The 24,389-nt window shown below is 40.3% G+C and overlaps 1 protein-coding gene across 2 annotated transcripts in view; it reads right to left on the bottom strand.

Annotated features, from left to right (window-relative positions):
• The window catches only part of pde5ab (phosphodiesterase 5A, cGMP-specific, b), a 65,924-nt gene extending 52,370 nt beyond the window's left edge, over positions 1–13,554 (bottom strand). The window contains exon 1 of one of the 2 annotated variants that reach the window (XM_028429509.1): positions 13,379–13,554. In XM_028429509.1, coding sequence (XP_028285310.1) covers positions 13,379–13,383 — 5 coding nt within the window. In that variant the 5' untranslated portion in view covers positions 13,384–13,554. Of the gene's footprint in view, positions 1–12,819; positions 12,925–13,378 lie in introns of those variants that run through there. The other variant, XM_028429513.1, reaches the window with a different exon arrangement.
• Between the last annotated feature and the right edge of the window lie 10,835 nt (positions 13,555–24,389).

Below are 24,389 nucleotides of genomic sequence, written 5' to 3'. Positions count from 1 at the left end.
AAATATCTGCACGTGTTTACACCAAATATTTCATTTTGTCATCTGTGGTGTAAACTATCTTGTTGGTTCTCGACCCTGATGGCAAACGGTAAACAATGACAAGAGCAAGAACAGGCAGTCTTGGTCTAGAAATCCATTAGCTGTTTATCCTGATAGCTGCTGCCTAAACCTGAATCTCAGAGGCTAAGTCATCAGACGCTAAGATTCCCAGCCAGTCCCAATCAGACATAAATTCTCAGCAATGAACTTGTCCAGTAATAGTAAGAGTGTTTGATTTGAAAGACTTATTCAAATCTGCCCTGACAATTGCATCTTATCATAGCCCTGGATTCACTACACACTCGTGACAGTTTGAGATCTTAACAATAGGATATAACCTGAACGATACTTTTATCAATTGCAGGTTGCTAGGCAACAGGAGCAGCTTATTGTGACAAACAGGAAGTCTCCAACAGAACTGAGAAAGTCCATTTGAAAAACCACTGGTGGGACCTATGTAATTCAAAGGAAGCAGCCTATGAGTCTATCAAGGTGTTTCTGGCCAAAGTATGAAAAGATGACTGGTCAATCAAGATTTATGGTGGTACTATAAAAAAGTCAGTTTTTTTCTGTAGTCATTTGACAGTGCAGTCTCTTTGTGCAGCTAGTATTGGAAATTAAATATTTTGAATTTTGAATTTGAAAATAACATACTTGGGCTTGATAGTTATTGGACAGACATGCCAACAGTACAAAGTACAGATGAGTAAAAGGATACAAAGAAAAAAACTTTTTGATTTTAAACAATTTTGACTTTAAAAAGTATTCATTATGAAAAAAAAATCAGAATTGCTACTAAATTTTTACAACAAGAATTTTACAGTGGCCAATTGTAAGTGTTAAGGTATGCAGATACCACAAGTAAAACCCATCAGCATAGGAAATGCAGGAAAAAGCTAAAGATTTATTTTGGCCAGTGTCATTACTGCCACAGTACCTATTTGTCAGGTGTGTGTGTGTGTGTGTGTGTGGTTGTGTGTGCACACATGGAAAAATCACCCTGTGGAAACACGGTGAGGGCAAGGAAATCAGTATTGAGTGGAAACACATTCATTAAAGCTAATTGTGTAAGTGTGTGTGTATATGAGCATGTGCAATGCCTCAGGTTGTGTTCACAAGGTGTTTGGTTACTAACACACACACACAGTCTTCCCCATGATGCCTCTGTGTCCACATAGGATTGTTCAGTATGAACTAGACATCCTCATGCTCCCTGATGAATAATTACAGTAATGTGAGCCAAGGCACAGAGCTGGTACCCAGCAAGGTAAGAAAATAAAGTTTATGTAGCTGATGGTGATAAAAAATCTTTTAAAGCCACTTGGTGTATAAGTTTTAAAATAAAAATCTTAAAACTAACAAAGACAAATGCTTTCGAAAAGAAGTTAGCAGGTTAGCAGCCTATCCTGCACAGAAAACAACCAGCTGAGGATAGCAGTTAGCATGTTGAGGGTCCAAAATTAAGGAATATTTAGTTTAACAGGAAGTAAGGCAGAACCACACTTCTAACATAGCAACAATCAGTGCCTCCAATGTGGCACTTGAAACCACTCTTTACAATTTTTATACATATAAGGTACCTTTACCAACCCCCAAAATATTAGCAAATGAGAATGTTTTTTCTGAGTTGCTTCCCACTAGCATCATCATAATCTTCTATCAAACACAAACTGTGAGCGCAAGGACATCCTTACACAATGCTGATCGGTCACAGACCTGACCTGAAATAAAACGTGCTTTAAAATGCTGCTGATCCACTTTTGAATGTAGTATTTTTTGTGTCATGATGGCATAAATGCTGGTTTAGAAGAAGCAAATACACTCAAAAAAAGGAAATGTCACTATTGTTGGATATAAACCATATCATTATATTTGAATTACTCAAAATTGTGAGTTTCTCATAGCAACTTGAGTTAGTTGTGCTGTTTGAAAGTTAAAATTTGCTATGCCAGGTTTACTTTGCTGTATTAGCTTTCCCAACGCAACTGTGTTATGTAAAACTTAGAAGGGCAGCAGTAGCTTACATCCTCTCGTCCAAAGTCACGCAAGATTTTGGGACTCCCGCCATGCCATCAACTCAATCTGCAGCCATCTCCAAGATAGTGGTAAGTAATTTCATTTTAAATGTCAATAACCTATACAACAATTATTATAATGTCTTTTTTTATCGGTTATATTGAGGTGGAGACGGAGGTGTCATTTTATTTCAAGGTGCTAGCTAGTCAGAATCAGAATCAGAAATACTTTATTGATCCCAGGGGGAAATTGCTTTCATTCCAGGTGCTCCACGTATACTCAAAACAGGTCAGAAATATAAAATAAGGTAAAGTAGTAGGAGTAAAATAAAAATAAAACCTAATAAATTCTAAACATTTATCATTGTGATGCAATGACTAGCTAGCACTTAGCTAGCGCCATGATTTTAAATTCTGTGCAAAGAGAAATACGTTTCCCTTCGTACTTGTGTTGACACACGTACGTGCTAATATTGATAGGGATTGGGTTTAATGAACGGCTTATGAAAACAAAATCCTAACAGTTGAGTCATATGAGTGCTAATATGCCATGCAGTCTGTGACCTTAGCAGCAGAGCATTTACAATATCCTTTGAAGCTGCTCCACCACCTGAGGGAGTCGCGCACTTCTGCTCTATTTCTCCACGTCCTTGTTTTCCATTCTCCACACGCAGCTACGCAGCCTTCCTAAAGATAAAACTGCAAAGACTGTTAAAAAATTAGGTACATCTCCTATCAGAGATGAGTGATTATGTGGGTTTTTCATTGCACATAAAATCATTGAATTAATATGTATATAATTCTGTGAATCCAATGATCTATGAAATAATGTCAGAACCAGTTAATATAGCTTACTATAATGGTGAGGTAATTTTTATCAATATTTCTGGTAACTGGTCAATAATATGACATTCGATTTTGCCGGTGTTGCCTTGATCTAACTTAACTTGAAAGCCAGATTCTGTGTAAATGAACTTAACCTTTTTCATATTATTTTAACTTAAGCATTTTAAGCTTTGTGTTAACTTTCCTCTGTCTTTTGTCTTTTTGCCTTGTTTTTGCCTAGGTAAGTGCAGAGTTCATGGGCATAACCACAATCCCACTTGTCCCGGAGTTCATGTCTCACCTTGACCACTACTCTGAAAAGATGTTAAGATTGTTCTGCAAGAAAGGAGGAGCAGCAGGATGCAAAATCGCTGAAATTTTGGCTGGATTAACCAGGTGTGTATAGTTATTAGCATAGTAATTGATACCTCAGTTGCTGTGGATACTTTCCACATAACACAGTTATATTAAAATTGAAAATATCTTGGCCGTGTCGCATATCTTCTTTGCAAATAGTTGATAACCGTATTACATTAAATATTGCAAAAACATTTATTTTGGGGCAAATAATAATAGGGAGCAAAATATGGCCATTCTGACCTATATTGACCAATATTCTGTGTAAACAGACTTTGCAATATTTCAAATGTGGTTATCAGATACTTGTGACAAACATCATAGAAGCAGAGTATTTTTTACAGGGACGTGTTTTGTGATGTGTTTTTATACAGTATATTTCCTGTTGTGCTTTGCAGAATGATGAGATCTAGCATTGTATCTTAATGAGGACCCTGCAAAGCTGGTACAGAGTAAGCGTTATTTTCATTTAGATGAACATTGCATATAGATTTTCATATGCTCTCCACACTATGTCCATTACATTAAGGTGCAAAGATTTAATGTCTCTGTGATGAAGAGAAGGTGTGGACTTTTAACTTCAACACAATATTATTTTTTAAATTCCATCATGAAATCATTGCATGACAGTTAGTCATCGTTCCCTCCTCTGCCCTTCCTTTCTCTCTTTCTCTCAAATAAAGCAGATATGCATATAAAGACTACAAATGATACTATCATCTCTTTATAAAAGAAAAAAACTGCTTTGTAGCCGAGTCAGTAATAGCTTAGTATGTAGTAATAGTATGCATGTCTAGTATGAGCTGTGTGCTTTCAGTCGAAGCTTCTGTTGTTTTTAAACAGTTTACTAAAGAATATTTTCCCGTTTTTCTTTTTTTTGTCTGTTTTTAGAGCGAAACCCCTGATGAAATGAGTGCAGAAATGGAGAAGCTGGTCATCTATGTGATCAAACATCCAGTTGCAGCTGCTGATCAGGCACCCAAAGATGTTGGCATTGTAGTTGAAGGCGTGCAGGTGCTTGAGGGACTTAAAGATTTTGCCAGTGCTTGTGCCCTACTGTTCGGTATCATCCATTACCCGAACCTGAGTTACCCTTCTGACCTCATGTACACTTTCGAATTTAATCAAAAGGTCCTGTTGGAGCTCGATTTACGCTGCCTTCCTGAAAAACAACTTGCTGGACTAATTGCTGCTGATTGCAGTATTGTTGTTACCCTGGAAGCTATACAGTGTGCCTGAAGATTTGTTTTTTTTTTGCTGTTTAAGGGCTGTTGAAACTAAATAAAAGCGCTGTTTTGACAAGTGTTGTTTAAGAGCTTTTTCTATACATCACTGAGCATTCTTTGGACAAAATATACTCATTTAAGACTAACTTAACTACATCAAGTAAATCTTACTTAATAATCTTGTATTAGTTAATTGTATATTCATATTATTCGCTAAACTTAACCATATCATATAAGTTTAATGCAAACTTTATACTAAAGACGTAATCTAGTTAAGTAGCAGTTACTCAAGTTACTGTTGTAAAATATACTTAACTGTATAAAGTAGATCATACATAAACAACTTTATTACAACCCACTTAACAGAGTTCCAACAGATTTTTTCTTTGAGTGTACTGGTGCTGTTTTGCATCTCAAAGCAGAGGCCAGCAGGCAAGATTTCATTTGCATGTTATCAGTTATATGCCCCCACAGACTGTATGGACAAATGATCTTATCCTTATTTAAAAAGTAAGCTTCCAGCTGGAAGTGTCCTTCCTCTGGAATCATTTCAAATAAAAATTTTCTGGGGAAAACCTGGTCTTATTAGGAGAGATGGCATTCATCCCACCTGGGGTGGTGCAGCTCTTATTCCTAACAACATAGCCAAATCTATTAGACAACCAACAGCCTGACAACCTAGGGTCGAGGCCAGTGTCACTGTCCTAGAGGTAGCATGAGGCAGTGTCTACAACCACACAAGTTGCTCAGGTAGTGCAGCTCATCCGGGATGGCACATCAATGTGAGCTGTCAGCACAGTGTCCAGAGCATGGAGGAGATTCCAGGAGACAGGCCAGTACACCAGGAGACGTGGAGGGGGCCGTAGGAGGGCAACAACCCAGCAGCAGGACCGCTACCTCCTCCTTTCTGCAAGGAGGAGCAGGAGAAGCACTGCCAGAGCCCTGCAACATGACCTCCAGCAGGCCACTAATATGCATGTTTCTGCTCAGACTGTCAGAAACAGGCTCCATGAGGGTGGTATGAGGGACCACCATCCACAAGTGGGGCTTGTGCTTACAGCCCACCACCGTGCAGGGCGATTGGCATTAGCCAGAGAACAGATTGGCAGATTCACCATTGGTGCCCTGTGCTCTTCACGGATGAGAGCAGGTTCACACTGAGCACATGTGACAGATGTGACAGAGTCTGGAGACGCTGTGGAGAACCTTCTGCTACCTGTAACCTCCTCCAGCACGACCTGTTTGGTGGTGGGTCAGTTATGGTGTGGGGAGGCATTTCTTTGGAGGGCTGCACAGCCCTCCATGTGCTAGCCAGAGGTACCCTGACTGCCATCAGGTACCAGGATGAGATCCTCAGACGCATTGTGAGACCATATGCTGGTCCATTGGGCCCTGGGTTCTTTCTGATGCATGACAAGCGGTTGAAGTGTGTCAGCAGTTGAAGATTTTCAGAGGTGTTCTTTTAGTGTTCCCTTTATTTTTTGAGCAGTGTATAAACACAATAGTTTCAGCTTGCTCGACAACATCAACAACCTGCCATGTTTGTTCTCTGTAATGTATGATGTTTGTGCATGTTTGTTCCTCTCTCTCTCTTTCATCCTCTCTGTCCTGTCTACCTCCTCTTCTCTTCCTTTACCCGGTCAGCTATCAGCAGGAAGGTTCTCCCTTATCAGCTGGGTCTTGTTTAAGGTTTCTTCCTGTTGAAAGGGAGTTTTTTTGCCACTGTTGCTAAGGAGGTTCAGGCTTCCACAGCAAATGTTGGAGAGGTGTTTACAATATGCCCAATAAAAAGCAGAAAAAACATTTCACAGATTGAAACAACACACTCGGAAGAGTCTGCTGAAGGTGATACAGATACAGATACGGCCACCCTGATGATTGATGCAAAGGAGGTGCTGAGGGAGTAAAAAATGTTTCCAGACCCCTTTTCCAGCAAGGACGAGAGTGTTTCTCACGACTGTGAGATTATTACCAGAGAGTTTTTTTGGCAGTTGGCTAACAACACATGCCACCATGTGTATGTTTGCTGCGTTCAGTTGGCATTGGTTTGATAAATCCAGTTATGTGTGTGATAAAAAATCTGCTGATGCCATTCTGTTAAAGTGTCCTCCTAGTCTTTTCAAAGTCATGTGGTGTGTCCCAGTTTAAGAAAACAAAAAGTAGAGAGAGCACTAAATTAAAGACCCAATAACCAAACGTATAGCATACAAAGTAAAGTATTACAAGAATCTATATTCCCAGAAGATCGATGAGGGGAATGAATCACCTAAATCCTTGCTTGCTTCCCTTAATCTACTCACATTTAAAAAAGAGCAGAATGGAGTCTTTATAGCTAAGGTGAGTATGGAGGAACTGCAAATCCCCTGGGTTCTGACCGGTTTACATTGGGATAGTATAAAACATACAGTGACCGTCTATTAGTGTTTTAAATCAGGATTACAAAATCTACTTCTTCGGTTTTGGCAAAACATCTAGAAATAATACTTTCAGATATAATTAATACACTTTAGAGGCTGTTTTGTAGGGGTTGGATGCAGAAAAGCCATTTGACTCCACTAATTGGAGACTTCATTTCCATAAAAAATCTCATCCTTATAGAGCCTCTCAGTCAGTGGATAAGACAGAAAGGGAAGGTAAAAGGGGATCAGATTGGCTCATGGAGAACATAAAATTACCTTCTGAAGATTTTTCTACTCAGTTACAGGTCAGACCATGGCCGTGGAAACATATCAAAGACGTACAAGGTGTTATGAGTTAGAAGGTGAAGACACTATATATATAAGGAGAAATATATAACAATGCAGCTGGAGAAGTGGGAGAAATCATTTTACAACAATGGAAAAGTACATCATTTAGAACTCCAGTTCAAAGGTTTTTTCAAAGAGGATGCACTTCTCACTGGCGATCCTGTGGCAATAATAAGGAAACTCATTTCCACGTGTTCTGGGACTGCCAAGCTATTTCAAAATATTGGGAAGAAACTAAGGTGACCCATGAAAAAAATAACAATTGTGATACCCTTACCCAAGTTTGAGGCCTTGTATCTGGGGTTCAGGCCAGACACTGTGAACAGGTTTGAGGATAAATATATGTATAACATTCTTCTACTCTGCTAATAAGAAAGCGAATAGAAGGATCAAGAAGGTTTGGAGAAGCTAACATTCATTCTTAGGCTCCAAAAAGATTCGTTCTTTCATTTTATTTCTTTTCTTTTCTCGATAGTCCTGGAGTACTATGACAGTGAGATGTGACTGTAAATGATTAAATTTATTTTTATTCATTTATCCAATATTTTTAATTTATGTATATATTATGTTTATCTTATTTCCCAAATTATCTGGATTATCATTTACATATGACATATAGGATATGTACACAAAAGTGCAACATGTATATCCTAAATTTTATTTGAAAAGCAGCCTAATGCAAAATCAATCAAATTTACAATGTGATGTGTCCAAACTTACATCATAATGCTTTCACACAAGGGTGCAACACAGCATGCTCCTTAGCAAGCCAAGGAGGAAAGTTTAATAGAGTTTCTAAGCCACATTTTCAGCTCAGAATATAAGCTTACCTTTTGACAGTGAGGGTGTGCTGGCCTGCATGTGTTAGTGGTTTGTCAGTATCAGTGTCACTTTCTTCTTGTCTCTTTTTAGGGAGATGAGTAGACACCTTAAGACCACTCACAGGACTCCAAGACGCTACTGGACAGCACATCAGGTTGAGTAGGCAGATCAACTATATAAGACAGAAACTATGAGGCCATTTTAATTTCATAATGTAAACTTCTGTCCACGTATATTTGGATATTCAAATATGTTTTACAATGGCTTGGGCACATTCACCCTTTTCACACTTTGAAGCTCAGCCCGAGTTGCAAGGAAGACAATAATTTTCTACTTAATTAATAATAAACTAACCAATAATGTTTCTATTGCTGTTACAACAACTCAAAGCAAAAAAAGCTACAAGAAACTGTGCACACATGAACATCAGGGCTACACTGAACCACAACAACTACTGCATGAACACTCATTACCCATCTCCTCATTATAATTTTGTTAATAACCAGAAATAAACAGAAAAGTACGTCAGTCTTCACATCAACTTTAAATGATCATGGAGTAACACTCATCGAATGCCTTCTTCTTGAGCACAAGGTGGATTAAAAACAATCAGAGAATCATTAGTTGATGGGAAACGGAAAGGACTGGTGCCTGAGAAGACTGCTGGAGCACAGACAATAACAGTAAACCATCTTCATCAAACATATCCAAGGAACTGAGCCTAATATATGCATATGCAAAGTTGCGTGAAGTGAATTAAACATGAACTAATATTGATCACTGTGCAGTCTGTGTTGTTATGATGTCATATCCTGTACAGTGTGAAGGAAGGAACTATTTATCTGGCCATTTTTGTATTATCTGCTAATAAGTGCTAAAACATCTGTGACGCAAGAACACACCTCACTATGTATTCTTAGTATTCTTAGTTCCACCCACAAGTTCTTACTGTATTTAGACTCTCTTAGCATAAAACCATAAAAACATCAGCGCCTACATCCACCCTATTCATAATTTCCCTTATTATTAGACACAATCCATACATACTTAAGTAGCTTAAGTGGCAAAAAAGGTTATACATTTATGTAATGTATGCAGCAAATGGCTCAAGAGCCTTGAAAGTAATGTCTGTTGGAGGGCTGATGAAACCAACAGTGTAAAGAAAAACTGATTTAAGCACGGAAGTTAAAGTATGCCAAAAGGAATACTTTTCCAACAATGAAGCATCTGACCAAACAATACATTAAAATCAATTATCATATTGCCGAAGTTATGATTGAAGTCTTCATTTTTAAACAGATTCTAGGTCAATAGATATAGGGATTTCTTGGGGCTTATACAGTTATTTATTTGCCACTAATATATATTCTTATAGATTCTTAGCTTGGTTTAGCTCATTTTATAGCCTGCATCTTTAGCCTTAAGTCTGAGCAGTAAGCAAACCCATCGCCTTGCTTCTACTAACAGTAAAAAATAAAGCATTTTTTGTGGATATGTACCCGAATTTCTGCTGCAGTATAAAGTACACCTTTATAGCTTGTAGTTGAACTTCATAGTTTGCATGTAAGCGTAAAACACTGGAAATGCAAAGTGAAATGTTGTTGTTTCCTCAAGATATCTCAAGAATGCTTACCAAGTAAATAAATCCCTGCAACCAGGCTTCTGTGGTCTTTTATTAGATGAAAATATGCACCCATGCACTCTATTCCCTCAGTGGGCTCCTGTCTGCCCTGCTAACTGGATTAGCCGTGATGCGGCAGCCTGCTGATGAATAGCCATCAGTAGGTGTTAGGTAACGTGTTGGAAGAGAGCAGGTCCCGCGCATTCATCATAATCATCACCATCCAGAGAGGTCTGCTCTGGATGCTGACCCTCAGCCGGGTGGCCCTCAGCTGTGGAGGGGTGGGCTGGCAGGAACAGCCTAATGAGATTAAAATCCATCCATCCTCAGACTGAGGATATGTTCTGGTTTAGCATTATGCACTGACCAGATAGAATAATATGCATCTAAGATTAAGAGTGTGGCCTCATACATCCACCAGATGAGCATGGATACAGACCTGCAGCATTTCAACAATATCCTTCAAAATGTTTACCAACTGTGCAGTGCGCTGGTCCTCAAACAAGGACCCCAGCAGTGGGAGGCTCAGCTGGCTCCAACACACATTACGGGTCTGCCACAGAGTCAATAAAGAAAAGTTAATATGTGGCTGGAGCTGACTGATGGCCACTGCAGAGTGTACACTGTGGTGTCTTGTCTGTGTGGCTAGCCAACTACTTATCACATGTGTGTTTATACATAATGAAGTGCATTACTGTTTAAGTGTTCACTTTGTGACTTTAAAAGCTGTAAACTGAGATTTAATTTTTGGGCCAAAGAGAGTGAGAATTTTTAACTATATTCTAGAAACAACAGTCATTACTTAAAGAAACACTGCCCCCCAGCGGCTGTACTGCTTAGTCAAATAGGTGATCAAGGTAGCAAATCAATACCCACTACTCCTACAAGTGATGCATTGGGCTATTGTCTATATTCAAAGACAAATCAGCTCCAATACAGCAGCATGAATTAGTGGGTAAAACAAATGATTATTGCTTGATACATGGTTTTGTTTTGTTTTTTGTTGCTCTTTCTGGGGAGGGGATTAAGAGCACTGTAAAAACAAATGTATTGAATTTAGATAACCATATCAGTTGTCAGGCAGAACTTCATATTTTACACATATTTTGTAGTGCGCTGTTGCAAATCATCTTCCATAGTTTTTGTAAGTAAATGTCATTTAAGTGATTTACTCAGGTACAGCCTTCTATTACTATAAACACAATGCACTGGCCTCTGTTAACATGTTGGTGTAAGATTGTACCAAGAACCTTAGAGGCTTATATAAGTCTGTGTTATCTTTTTGAACTTCTAAGCACACGTCTGCGTCTCCTGTATTATCAGTGATCCACAGCAGGTGTGACTGTAAATCTCAGTGAGGAAACCTTAAGAGTTAGCTCCTGCTGTGGCCATAAAAAGCTATCACCTTCCTCCTGTGGACCTGGCTCTGTTTATTCTTCTTCTTTGTTTCACACATTTATTGAATCTATTTCTTCAGCTCACATAAATGCTGAGCAGCAACTGCCTTACACTTCACCTCTGCTGTGGAAACGTGTCCTGAATTCAACACAACCACACAGCTGGTCTGGCTCAGTCTTGCTATTACAGGTCGCGGAGAACAGTCTAAGTCATGTTTTAGACGCGAGTGAAAATCTCTAAATATTGCTGCGGATATTTGGATGCATTTAATGAATCGTAAAACAGCTTTCCCCATCTGTTCCCATCATTCCCTCTTCACTCTCTCCTCTTAGATCACTGCTTTTCTTCTCCTTCTCATCTCATTTGTTGAGCTTTATTTTGAACAAATTATAGCTTGGAATAGCTCACATCCTGAGTGGAAATTTGCAACGAGAACCATCACTGTCACCCCAGAATGGAATGAGTGACTCATGTAACCTCATCAGAAATGACTGCAGCCACACCAAAAGAAGACAGAGGAACTATGAGCCAAACAACAAAAACACTGACATGTTCAGCATTACATGAACATCACATGCGCTATTGTAAATCTTTGATCTTTCTTTTCTTATTACGCAATTGTCATTCCCCTAGTGATGAAAAGCACATGGCCTTTGCTTACATGCTCCCATTACAAAGTAATGACTTCCAAGCTGGGCTTACAGGCCCAATCTAAATCTTGCCACAGAGCTGGGCCATTAATCAAAGCGTTACATCCAGAAGGGTTCATATCCACAGAAGAGAGAGCAAATGTATCCCACTGTAACACATATGACTGCAGACTGCCTGCAGACCGAAATGTAATGTGTCCCCGGGGTATAGTCTTCTTATCTTATCATCTTAAAATGCTAAAGGGAACCAAAAAATCTTTAATAGACATTTATTGGTTGGTTTATAACATGTTAAAGCTACATCACAAAGGTTTTGTCTCCCTCTTCTGGCAGTGAGAAATTACACAAACACGTGTGAATGATGTGTGTAGGTGCATCAAAGTCTAAGGTAGTGCAATCTGTTAACTAAGCCAACTTGATAATGTACTTATTATGCACAACATGGGTGGTATCAGTGTTAGCAAATCCTCAAAACATCTGACAATGCTAGTTAGCACAGTAACATGAATTACTGAAGCTATTCCTTGCTGGAAAGTACACAGAAGTGAGAACTAGATGTTATAACTGTTGATTTTTTGGTTCAATATTACATTTCTCCAAATTTTTCTTAGCTATTGTTAGAGGTTGATAATAGTAGAATGAAGCATGATGAAAAACTCAGTTAGGAATGTATCACACCTATAACTCCTCTATCATGCACACATCTAGGCTCACAACTAATGCAGCCAATCCAACATCATTTACAAAGAACTTAGCTGTAAATAGCATGGAGTGAAAACAAAGTAAAAAGGGCCTCTTCACATATTTAGAGTAAGCAGGCCAAATTGCAGAACAAACAGCAGGACCAGAGGAGAGAAGACAGAGAGGCCTTATATAGTCAGAATGAACTCAGACTCATGTAGCCAACAGCCTCTCCAAATCTCACTGATAAGCTACCCGAACTGATGAGCTGCTTTACAAGCTAAGGAGGAAAATATTTGAAGAATCCTGAGCTGAGAAGGGGAAAGAGAAGAATGTTTATGTGTGCAAGTTTAAGTTGTGTAACAGAGGAAGAATCTGATCTGAAAAAAAAGACACCAGAGACACACAGGACATAAAATACAAAAAAGAAAAACTGACCAGTCACACAAGCCAAGACTCCCCTTTCCTTTAGCTGACCAGGCAAAGCTTAGTCTTTAAAAGAAGGAGGTCAAAGATGAGGTGCATCCCCCCCCTCCTCAATTCCTGGACCCAGTTCAGATTCAGCCCACAAGTCCCACGACCTCGTTGGAACTGGTGCCGTGCGATGCTGGGCTGTGGGATCTGCGCCGACTTTTGTGACGGCATGTGTTTGCTTATGTTAGTCTCTGTGGGCGGCACGTGGAAAATCATCCAAGAGAAATGGGGGGGGGGGGGTCAAAGTGTGAGAGCTGACACCACATTAATAAAGCTACTTAATAGTTGGAACAGGAAGGCAGGGAAAACAATTTTTTTAAAACACCAAACTCTTATTCACATTAAGACTGTCCTATGAAGTATTTTAGTTTTAGTAACACGTGTGCTCACACACACAGTCTGAACCCTCTGTCTCACAGCAGCCCATGATTCACACAAACACACCCCTTCCTCCTCCTTCCTTCATCACACACACTCCCATGGATAAATGTGGTTGTGGTCTGCTCTCAGGCATCGTACTCACCCCATGGCGTTGGAAAGACTTCCTTCTGACTCTGCACTGATGGGACTCTACCAAGGGGGTTTCCTCTGCTGCTTTCTCCCTGCACTCGCCTTCCTCTGGATTTGGCTATATCCTTTTTTGGAACTGGAGAGCAAAGAGGGAGAAAAATAATAATAAAATAGAGTGTTAGAATCTGAGTGAGGGAAGCAGAGACTGGATCATAATATTTGTTCCCAGTGTCCCACGCCAGGGACCTCACCAGCCTCTGGTGACACATCCCCTTCAGTCCTCCCCCCTCCCCTCTCCTCCTCCTTCTCCTCCTCCTCTCTAGCTCAGAGACTGTGGAGGCCTGCAGGGAGGCTTTATGCACTAGGACCCTCTCTCTCCCAAGTTGTCCCCAAGGATGTGACCGACAAATTACTCCAAACTCAGTGATTAGTGTGCTGTCATCTCACATCCCAGGTGTAAAACAGGCTTGGGTAAGAGGTGCAGACTGTAAACAAGCAGCACGTAGGTGAGTAACTATCAGAGCCAGGATGGAAAACAAGATAATCAACTGGGGATAGTTATTTTTAACATTTTCCTTTCCTAGGCCTTTTAAGTGCGGTTTGCTTCTATAAGTAGTAATATCAAATCTCTGTAGGCCCGGACCAACATCAGAGAACAAAAGAAGGCTGACCACGATGCTTGTAAAAAGTTGCATGTAAAGCTGACCAACTGACACCTTGTACAGTCATGTTTAAAAGTCTAAATAAAAATCATAAAATCATAACGGGTCTCAAAAAACAATGCACTTAAAAAATAAAAATACATGAATGCACTTTTCTTGTTATAAGGGCAAAAGCTGATAGATACCTTTTTAATACAGAGGCAAATTCAAGATTTATTGTTGCTATTGGTCCTACAAGTCCTTCTGGAAAAAAATACAAGCTCAATTTAAATTTAAATGCTAAAAAGTAATTGACAAAATTACCATAGTTGTAGCCCTAGTCCTAATATGTTTACCAGACCATGCAGTGTAGAATGAGCAGTCAGCTGACAGCCACAGCTGTGACTGAGACACACTGATTGTGAAGCATGAATCAAACAGCTGATACCAATGTGCCCATCTGTGTGTCAGTACTGTATAGCAGAAATCAGCTCCTAAAAACTGCAATTAACTTGAGCTAAGGTTGAGATTTCACATCACTTGGGCATGTTTTATTACATCAGGATCATGATAACTGTGAGACACAGGAAAGAAAGCGGTTACAAGTAACACGTCTGCCCACCCACTGGTTCCTGGGGCTCAGAGGCTTGAGGGAGGATTGGTATCACAGAACTAACTAGACACTCACTTGAGCAGGCACTAGAAAAAATGGAAATATCAAATTAACTAAGATACAAAACTACCAAAAGGAATAGAAACTGAGCTCGTTTTTAGCAGCAGGTGATTTGACATCAGGAGCAGCCTACAGCTCCAGTTGTTCCACATATTTCTGACGCCGCCTCCTTGTGGCAAAAAAAGAGCTACAACCTGCATATCCAAAGCACCACACAAAACTATGCTGCCCTTATTCTTCCATTGTTAGAATTGCACAAGTGTTATGCTGCCACCCAGTGGCCAGAAAGCAGTAAAGCCTTAACACTGAACATTGAGATCAAAATTTTTTGATTATACTCTTGTGTGTGTGCTGCTGTTTAATCTTACCTGCTGTTAAACAAGGTACAAAGCCCAGTCAGTATCAGTCTCTTTACAGTATCATATGTGTGCATGTGTTACTCAGAAATCTTCTAACCATCACAGTATGAAACTACTGTAGCTTTTGCAAGTCCTCTAGAGTGATGGAAGCTGTGTTTGGATCTGTATTTCCGCTCTTTGTAATGGACTGAATTAACTGTAAATCAGAGACAGGGACATGTGTTTGCATGTCATTGATGTCGCTCATATACATATACTTTCAAGCGTGCAAGCGTGTCCAGCAGGTGTGTGTTTGTGGCCACCTGCTATGATGGGTGGGAGCATTCTGTCTTTGTTGTTAGCAGATGAAAGCAGCTGAATAAAGGCTTTTGCTTCAGAGGTTCACAGAGTCTTCAGACAGCACGGGGAGAAAACCGGCAACCACCTCTTTTAGCTGGGATTTAGCTCAGCCTGCATGAAACGGCTGCTCTCTTTGAAATGCTCAGCTGTAACCTGTATTCATCCATTTCATTAAAGGTTATTTTGATTTGGTTATTATGTCATATTTCTGTAACAGTAGATGCTCATATAGTATACAAACTTGTCAAATTGTAAGATGTTTCTTAAAGAAGAATAGCAAAACTGGTGGTGCTTAAATCAGTAATGAAATGCATGTTTATAAAAAAAAATATCATTTTCTGGTGAATTTGACTTACATGCACATCATGAATTGGACACAAAAATCAAAGAGATTTTTTTAAAAAACCTAATAATGATTTTCATGCATGCTTAAGTTGGCAGTTCAATTCCCTGCCCCTTGCCTCACTTCCCCACAGAACACTTCTGCCTCACCTGAACCAAAACAACCAACAACATGGCTGCCTTCCATAGGTTACCTGTGGATTAAAACAGACAATTCTCTGCTTAAATCAGGCAGCTAGACTTGACAGTAGGGTTGTACAAAATTCTGAATTCAATTGAGAATGACCCTGAAATTCCAATTCAATTCTTGAATTTGAATTTGAACTGAGGTTGCAAACAGGAAGTGGCAATTCAAATTCAAATTACAGGAAGTAGAATTGGAATTCCATGAAATTCAAAGAAATTCACAACAGTTAAAATTTGTTGAGAGGATTTTAGTGTTGTTGGTAAGATATTCAGAGCAGAACGATGCATCCTCAATGATAAAACATTTGAGGAACTGTTGACCATTAAATGCATCAATTTTTCCCTGTGAAGTAAATAAATAATAATTGCATTTACCACAACTTTGTGTTATTGATTACTTTGAAATAAAAAATATTGCTAATTATTCAACAAGAAGGGAACGTAAGCTTAATGATAGTGTCTGTATTGGACTTATAGTTTTAAAATGTATTTCTCATTTGGAATAAAAACACTTGTTTAAAGTATCACATTCTCATTGATATGTGGTAAGAATGAATTTCTCTGAATTGCAATTAATTCAATTCCACTTCCTGTAATTCAAATTCAAATTCAATTCAATATCCTGTGGGGTGGAGCCAATTCAAATTCAAATCCATTCACTGAATTGAATTAAATTCTGAAATTCTGAATTTTTCACAACCCTGCTTGACAGTAATCCTCAAGTAAACAAAGAAGAAGTAGTCCATGAACACAGACATGTGGCCAAGAATAAAGTTACTTCTTTATATTTTATATGGACCAGAGCTTCAGGAAACAAATAATATATTTTGTCCATTGTCCATTAATACATACATTATTACACGTGTCTGTGTATTATTAGTGCATATATAATGAAAGTAATAGATAACATGTAAACACATAAACAAAAATGATCTGTCCAGTTAAGGTCAATGTCCGCGTGACATCAAGGTTACGTGAGACCTCAATGGATCCTAATCAAACCAAACACCGAGGTTGCCTCATTGCAGTCTGCCATTAGAAAACAATCCTGCTAAAAGCAGTCTGGTTGCATCCACAAGCGACCAGCGAGTCAATTCGAGTAAAATATGTAGTCAACAGAAGCTTTTCCACAAATTTCACAGACAGTTGCTTGTCTTATATTTGCAAACTTCCTTTATTTCTCCCTCATAATAGCTGGCTAACAATGTAAGCATCTTTGGTATTTGTTACGTTCCCCAGTTAGTCCAGGGGATAAGGGGAAGCAACAATAATGTTACCCAGGCCTGAGGAAGAGACAGCAGTCGGAAACAGTGACTATTAATTAAATTTATTAACTTAAACGAATAACAAAATAGTAAATCAAACACAAAAGCAAAACTAAAAAGATCAGCGCTGATTATCATGCTCTAGTCCCTCTGGACAGAGCAAAGACGCATGGTGTGTGCGTCCACAAGTTGGCCCACACTGGCCCCAGCCATGTGCACACCTCCAGTTGATATACTTCTGCTGACGAGGGCCAAGTGGCCTCAGGTGTGGATGATCCACTTGGTTCACTGGAAGCACTTGGAAACCTGCACAGAAAGCAGAGACAGACATACACACAACAAATACCGGCACGTAACACCCCCTCCCATAAAAGCAAACCCCTGGTTTGCCAACTAGAGGGTTAACACATACGAAGTGATCCCATTACACGAAACAGAAAGTCCTGCCCAGAGAACCAGTTCTGCCTTTGCATTAATGGAATCACAGGCCACATGGCCACACACGCTACCGCCACAGCCACTACTATGTCCGGCAGCACCACAAATCACGCCTGGCAACACCTCTGCCCACAGCAGAGAAACTCACGAAAGTCTAAGCACATGCGAACACACACCCCTGCTCGCAGCAGAGGACACAACGAAACGTACGCTAACACACATGAAAACCGAGTGCGCACACACACCTCTGCCTCCAGCAGAGAAACACACGAACGAAAGTGCACACTCGCATACCTCTGCCTACAGCAGAGAAAACACAAAGGACGAAGCGTACGCTAAACACACCTCTGCTTGCAGCAGAGAACACACGAACAAAGCGCATGCTAACACACAAGCTAAACCATACAGATTTTCTACACAGACTGTCCCAGTTTCTGCCCAAACAAACTCACCTAACTGTCTTCTGGAGCGTGCCGGGCTCGAGGCGTCTTTAAAGGCTGAACTCCAGTGGCCGAGGCCCTGGAAAGCCTACCCCCGCCAGGGAACTGGATCTCCACCCAGGATTAGCTCCGAAAATAAGAAAGGCAAAATAACAAAAGAGTGTCCGATGGAAGGACCAGCTGGGCACTCACCTATTCTAAACTGGGAAGACAGTCAATGGGGTTAAAGCTCACACTCACCACAAGGCTTCCAGCAGGCTACATGGCTACAACAAAGCTACATAGTCACCGAGACCTTGCTGGAACTCTCCCTCAGTAGGAAATCCCGGACGAGCCCCCATTTGTTACGTTCCCCAGTTAGTCCAGGGGATAAGGGGAAGCAACAATAATGTTACCCAGGCCTGAGGAAGAGACAGCAGTCGGAAACAGTGACTATTAATTAAATTTATTAACTTAAACGAATAACAAAATAGTAAATCAAACACAAAAGCAAAACTAAAAAGATCAGCGCTGATTATCATGCTCTAGTCCCTCTGGACAGAGCAAAGACGCATGGTGTGTGCGTCCACAAGTTGGCCCACACTGGCCCCAGCCATGTGCACACCTCCAGTTGATATACTTCTGCTGACGAGGGCCAAGTGGCCTCAGGTGTGGATGATCCACTTGGTTCACTGGAAGCACTTGGAAACCTGCACAGAAAGCAGAGACAGACATACACACAACAAATACCGGCACGTAACAGTATTTTAAATCAAATGGTGCGCCACAATCTTACATTTTGATCAGCACAACAACGATTTAGCTGCTTCAGGGCTTCTCGACAAACTACAAATACAACATTTTGTAATTGGTTGTTTTTAACATAAACTAAATTTCCCTAAGCAGCTGTTTTTATTTATAATTATTATACATTACTTATTTTTAGTTGTATTTTATTTCAAAATTAGAGCTTGTTTTTGTTTTGGCTGCGTTTTGTGGCCTTATTGTGTTTTTCCAGCCAAAGTCCCAGCTGTCATTTCCAAAAACTATCTCTACAGAAACTACCTATATTTTAAACAAAAAAAAGCAACAACAAAAAGAGGACTGCATGGATTTCTGTACATTATCCTCATAGCCTGCTGAGCAATTCACTGTTTATTCTATGGGACAGAACTGTCAACCCATCTCCATATTCATCTGACCCAGCATGCTGATGGCCATGCCAGCGAGGACAACATTAATGGGGAAGCTCCAAACATAGAGAGACTATGCTGTATGTGTGTTGGGATGGAAGAGAGCAGGCCAGATGATGGAATTACAAAATGTATCAAATAAAGGAGCAGAAACAGTATAGAATATGGAGGAAGTTCAACAGCACTTGCTTGATTGCCTGTTCGTTGCAAATTTGATGTCATTAGAATTTTCATTGGTTTGTGTCAGGATCCTGAGTTCTTTTGTTATCATTTTCCTTATGATCCTGTGTTTTATCTTTGACTTAATCCTGTGTTTTCTGGTTATTTTGGTGTTAGTGGTTTTTCATGGTGTGTTTTGGATTATCCTTGTGTTATCCTGTGTTTCTGGCTGTAGTCCCTTGTGTTTAGTTTAATAATACATTTTGGATTTTGCACTTGCTGAACACAGTCCTGCATGTTGGGCCTCACTCCTAGAGACAACCTGACAGTTTGATTGTGTCATTGACAGTACAGGTGTGTCTTTGTGTCTTTTCGTCTCTCTATGCCCTGCCCTTTCATGGCCTTTCTTTTCTTCCACCGGTTTGATGTGTGTGCAGGCTTGAGGCAGGCAGAGACTTGGTTTCCATCTCATTTCCATTTTATAGAGAGATACAAATCTTACTCTGCCTGCTTAGCATTTGAATCAGCACTCAGCGTCTTTAAATTCTGCTGGCCTTTTGTCCATCAACCTGCTTCCAGTTTCTTACTTTGTATCTTTCTCAGTTTGGCAGAAGGCTTGGAAAAAATGAATTAAATACACACTGTGGCAGGCTACCTCACAAAACAGGCTTTTTCAGGTTAGCAAACCCCTTCCTCTGATGACCTCCTGTACCTTCTCCATACCTACAACCCCACCTACTGGGCAAACAAGGTGGCACACTGAAAGCACCTCTAGCAAGCAAAAACAGAAAGAGTTTTAAAAACTACGGTACTCTTACCTGATTTAGCTGTCCTGTCCTGTGGTCCTCCTCATCCTTCCCATGTGATTGCATAAAGGTTAAGGTCATGAACTGAGTTAAAATAGGTGCTTTTATAACCATGTCACAAAGTAATCTTCTCCCATCTGTAACTAGCTTCTTCTTAGCTCATCTAACATAGTTGTCATCTGACAAACAAACAACCAACACTCCACTTCTGCTAGGACTTGCACCTGGACTAAACCCAATGGTGATGGTGTTACTATTACAACACAAGAGTTTTGGAATTGGTCTCATCACACAGCAGACATGCATTAAAATACAGAAGACAAAGACAGAGCAGCTTACAGCTTATTCTTCATACACCTTTTTGCACATTTCTTCAGTCTTTACTGTAAACTGTAATGGCATAGTTTTTGAAGGAATATGTTAATGATGAGAACCTCTAGTGGTTGAAAGATGAACATTTTAAACCCGATTCAAACATCAAATACAACCTTACAAAACATGTTTTCTGATCAGATTAATCTCAAAAGACAGTGGGCAGATGTATTTAGGGTCTGCACTCTGCATATCTGAGGAGAGGGCTTTTATCATGCAGAGCAAGCAGCTGAGAAACTCATGGGCGTCCTGCACAGCAAAAAAGATGGAGATGTTAAACAAACCGTACATTTGAGAGTTAATGTGCTGTAACTCACACAGAGTACGAACCTTCTGGCTGTCGTCCTCAAACTCAGGGTTGAAGAGTGACATGGTATCCTTGAAGTCCCTGAGGATTGCTCTCTTCTCTCTGCTGAGGATATCTGTGTGTGTTGATGATGTTAAAGTTGAGGTCTGTGTCCGGGATGCTGACGACGCAGTTCTTGATGTAGACCTCCATGCTGAAGGAGACGTCAAACTGGAACGAGGTGGCTGTGGGGATCTGGTACAGTGCTGTGAGGGTCGTCTCAGGACTTGTGATGAAAGAACACGGTGTTTGAACACCAATAACATGGCAGAAGATAATAAATAACAGAGGTGTAATAACAGACAATAAAAGAATCTCAAACTGTTCTTCTGCCACTGCCATGGTGGTATCCTCAGGTGTGTCAGGTGTGACAGACCTTTCCTCTGTGCCTGCCTGGTTTGTCTTCTTGGATTTCTGTTGGTTTAGAATACATAAACACAGTTACACATACACGTCAGTCTGCTACACTGATCTTCTCTGGTTATTTACTGATAATATTCAGGGCTGATAAACATACCTTCTTGCCAATCAGCTTGACACAGCTAAAGAGGTCAATTAGCTCCACTGACTGTTTTGTGGTTTTTATTGAGAATATTCATCTCTGTGAAATATACCCTTTTTTCCAAAAAGGCCGTACCACCAGTGCATGATGGCCGAAGTCACAGACTGGTTGGGAGGCGTGGCTTCAGGGTGAGCTCCGAGAGAAAGGGGCATGTGTTTACTTTCAAAATCTGGCTGGCTGAGTTTTCAAAATCTCCTACCCTACCTTTAACACAAACCTGGAAAGGCTGACACTGTACTTTCCTCCAACCTCTGCATGCTCTCCATCAATTGCTTGTATTTGATGCAGTCTAATGGCATTGTTTTGAAGGAGCATGAGAGCCTCTTGCTGCTGGGAGAATATTGAAGGCCTTCCACCCTCACCATACAGTCCTGGATTCTACAAAAAGGGAACATAAAGTTACAAAAAGATTTGGCCTGTCAATCAATGAGAACATGTAGTAAATAAAAATGATCATGTCCATAGGGCTCTTAGTCTATCTCGTCTCCTAGGAACAATTTGCCATGGGAGACATGGAAAATCAATCCAGTACAATAAGGTGGCGATTCAGTAAAAAAAAACATACATAAAACAAAAAACAAACAAAAAAGTAAGAAAGACTAAAGCTGTTAAAAACAAACACGTCAGAAAAAAATTACAAAGTAACAAAAAGCAAAGCAAGCAAACATGAAAAGGTACAATATTAGAATAAATAAAATAAATCGTGCCAAACAGTACAGTTACAAACCAAGTGAATCGCTCTTAGTCTAGCCCGTCACCTAGGACCAATTTGCCATGGGAAACCCTAGCAAGGGCTGTTGCCCCAACAACATAGCTCCTAGGATCCTTTGGGCATGCAAACCCGATAAGGTGGCGATTCACGGAGGGGACCCAACCCCTCTATTAACACAGCCGACCAACCCCTCCTATTCATTTTCACTGTCTTTTACGTGAGAAACTACTTTGCTCCCTAAGCGCGTTCCAGGCTATTGGCTAGCTGCTTATGTTATTTATGCAATTTAATTTTCTTTACTGTATTTTATTTTAATATGTTATTTTACTATAATTTAGTTGTCTATACTGTATTTTATTTTACTAATTTTTTTACTGTATTTTATTTCACTTTACTATAATTTTGTTTTCTACACGGTAAAGACTTTTTAAGAGCTGCAGGGGAAAAACATGAAGTTATTTTATCATTAATTATCGTTTATCTGCAGTCATCAGCCACAGCATTAAAAACAGCACTGATTATTGTCACAATGGGTGATATGAGGCAGCAAGAGAGCAGTCACTTCTTGAATCTGATGTGTGAAGTAGAACATTTAATGTGCAATTCCATGCAATATGCACAATCCTTGTTACCTGTGCAACCTCTGATGGTGACACCCGGTCAGGTGGGATGACCGTAGGCTGGGCCCCATCAAAGGACAACAGGAACTGCCGGGGCTCAAAGATGTAAAGGAGATTCCGGTTAACATCCTGCAAGAGATGAAGAGAGGAGAGAAATGAAATGACGTTCAAACACTTCAGTACCAACAATGAGACAAATCACTTGAAAGGAGGTTTTCACTCACTCTCAGCAATGTTTAATCTAAACTTACCCGGTGCTCAGCCTGCAGTCTTCGACGCAGCAAGTCTGAGTAGGACGGCTCGGGACGCCCCTCTGGCAGGGCAGGACTTCCCTGTGTACAATAATTAAACACTGAGCTCTCAAAACACTTACTAGTACTCTTCAGTTTGCTCCTCTCTTTGTAAATGATTACCCATAAGCTCTGCAGTGGATTACTCACCTCCTGCTGGGCAGAGGTGGATGGCTGGTGGCTGGAGCTACTCTCTGGCCAGGAGGGGATAACCTGTGAGAAACACTTTATTGTTAGACACTGAGGACTCACCTACACATGCTATTCTTCAACAAGCTATTCCTGTGTTTATCAGTTCCTACAGATAACTCCTGGTAAGTTTTCTGTCAGTATACATGTCTCCAGAGTGTGCACTACTCACCTCCTGCTGGGCAGAGGTGAACGGCTGGGGGCTGGAGCTCCTCTCTGGCTGGGCAGTGCCAGGAAACCATACATACAACCAAACATAGCATCAATGCTTTCATCATGCAGGAACTGCTGACACACTTCAGCCACATGAGGCCTAGCATTGTCATGCATCAGAAGGAACCCAGGTGTTACGTGTAGAGGAAAAAGAAGCTCCCCGAGCAGACTCAAGGTAACAGATTTATTGAACAAAAAGAACTAAAAATCATCCACAAAGGGAGCAAAAATCACTGAAGCAGGTGTTCTGAGGAAAACGGCTGAGGCTGGACGGGACCAGGCTGAGCGGTGTCTGAAGAGGGAGAAGCTGAGTATTAGTAATTGCATCAAAGGTTCAAAAGACAAAAGGTTTCTCAGGACGGTCACGAGGTACACGGGAGAACTGACGAGGAGTAGAGGTGTGACCGTCTGTTTAATCCTGTTAAAAGCCTTGCAGCAGCATTCTGAACCAATTGCAGGCGTTTGAGACCAGAATTGTTAAAACAAGTAAAAGGTGAATTGCAGCAATCTAAACGAGACGAGATAAAAGCATGGATAATAATCTCTAGATCTGCATTTGACAACATTGGCCTTAATTTTGAGATATTTCGAAGTTGAAAGAAACAGTTCTTTACAAGTTGTTTTGAGTGGCCATCAAGGGACAAAGATTAATCAAGCATAACTCCAAGATTCCTTGGACTTGGTTGAACTGACGTGCCCAGAGAACCAAGGTGGGGAGTGATGACAGGAATTTTCTCATCTGGGGCCAACACAAGAGTCTCTGTTTTGTCATCGTTTAGTTGTAGGTAGTTTGCTGCTAGCCAGTTTTTGATGCAAGAGACACAATTTATCAGTTCTTGTAGCCGATCTAACTCTGTGTCTTTAAAAGAACAATACAACTTTATATCATCAGCATAAAAG

The sequence above is a fragment of the Parambassis ranga genome, chromosome 18 (genome assembly GCF_900634625.1).
Source record: "Parambassis ranga chromosome 18, fParRan2.1, whole genome shotgun sequence".
NCBI lineage: Eukaryota > Metazoa > Chordata > Actinopteri > Ambassidae > Parambassis > Parambassis ranga.
This window is presented reverse-complemented; position numbering and strand designations above follow the sequence as displayed.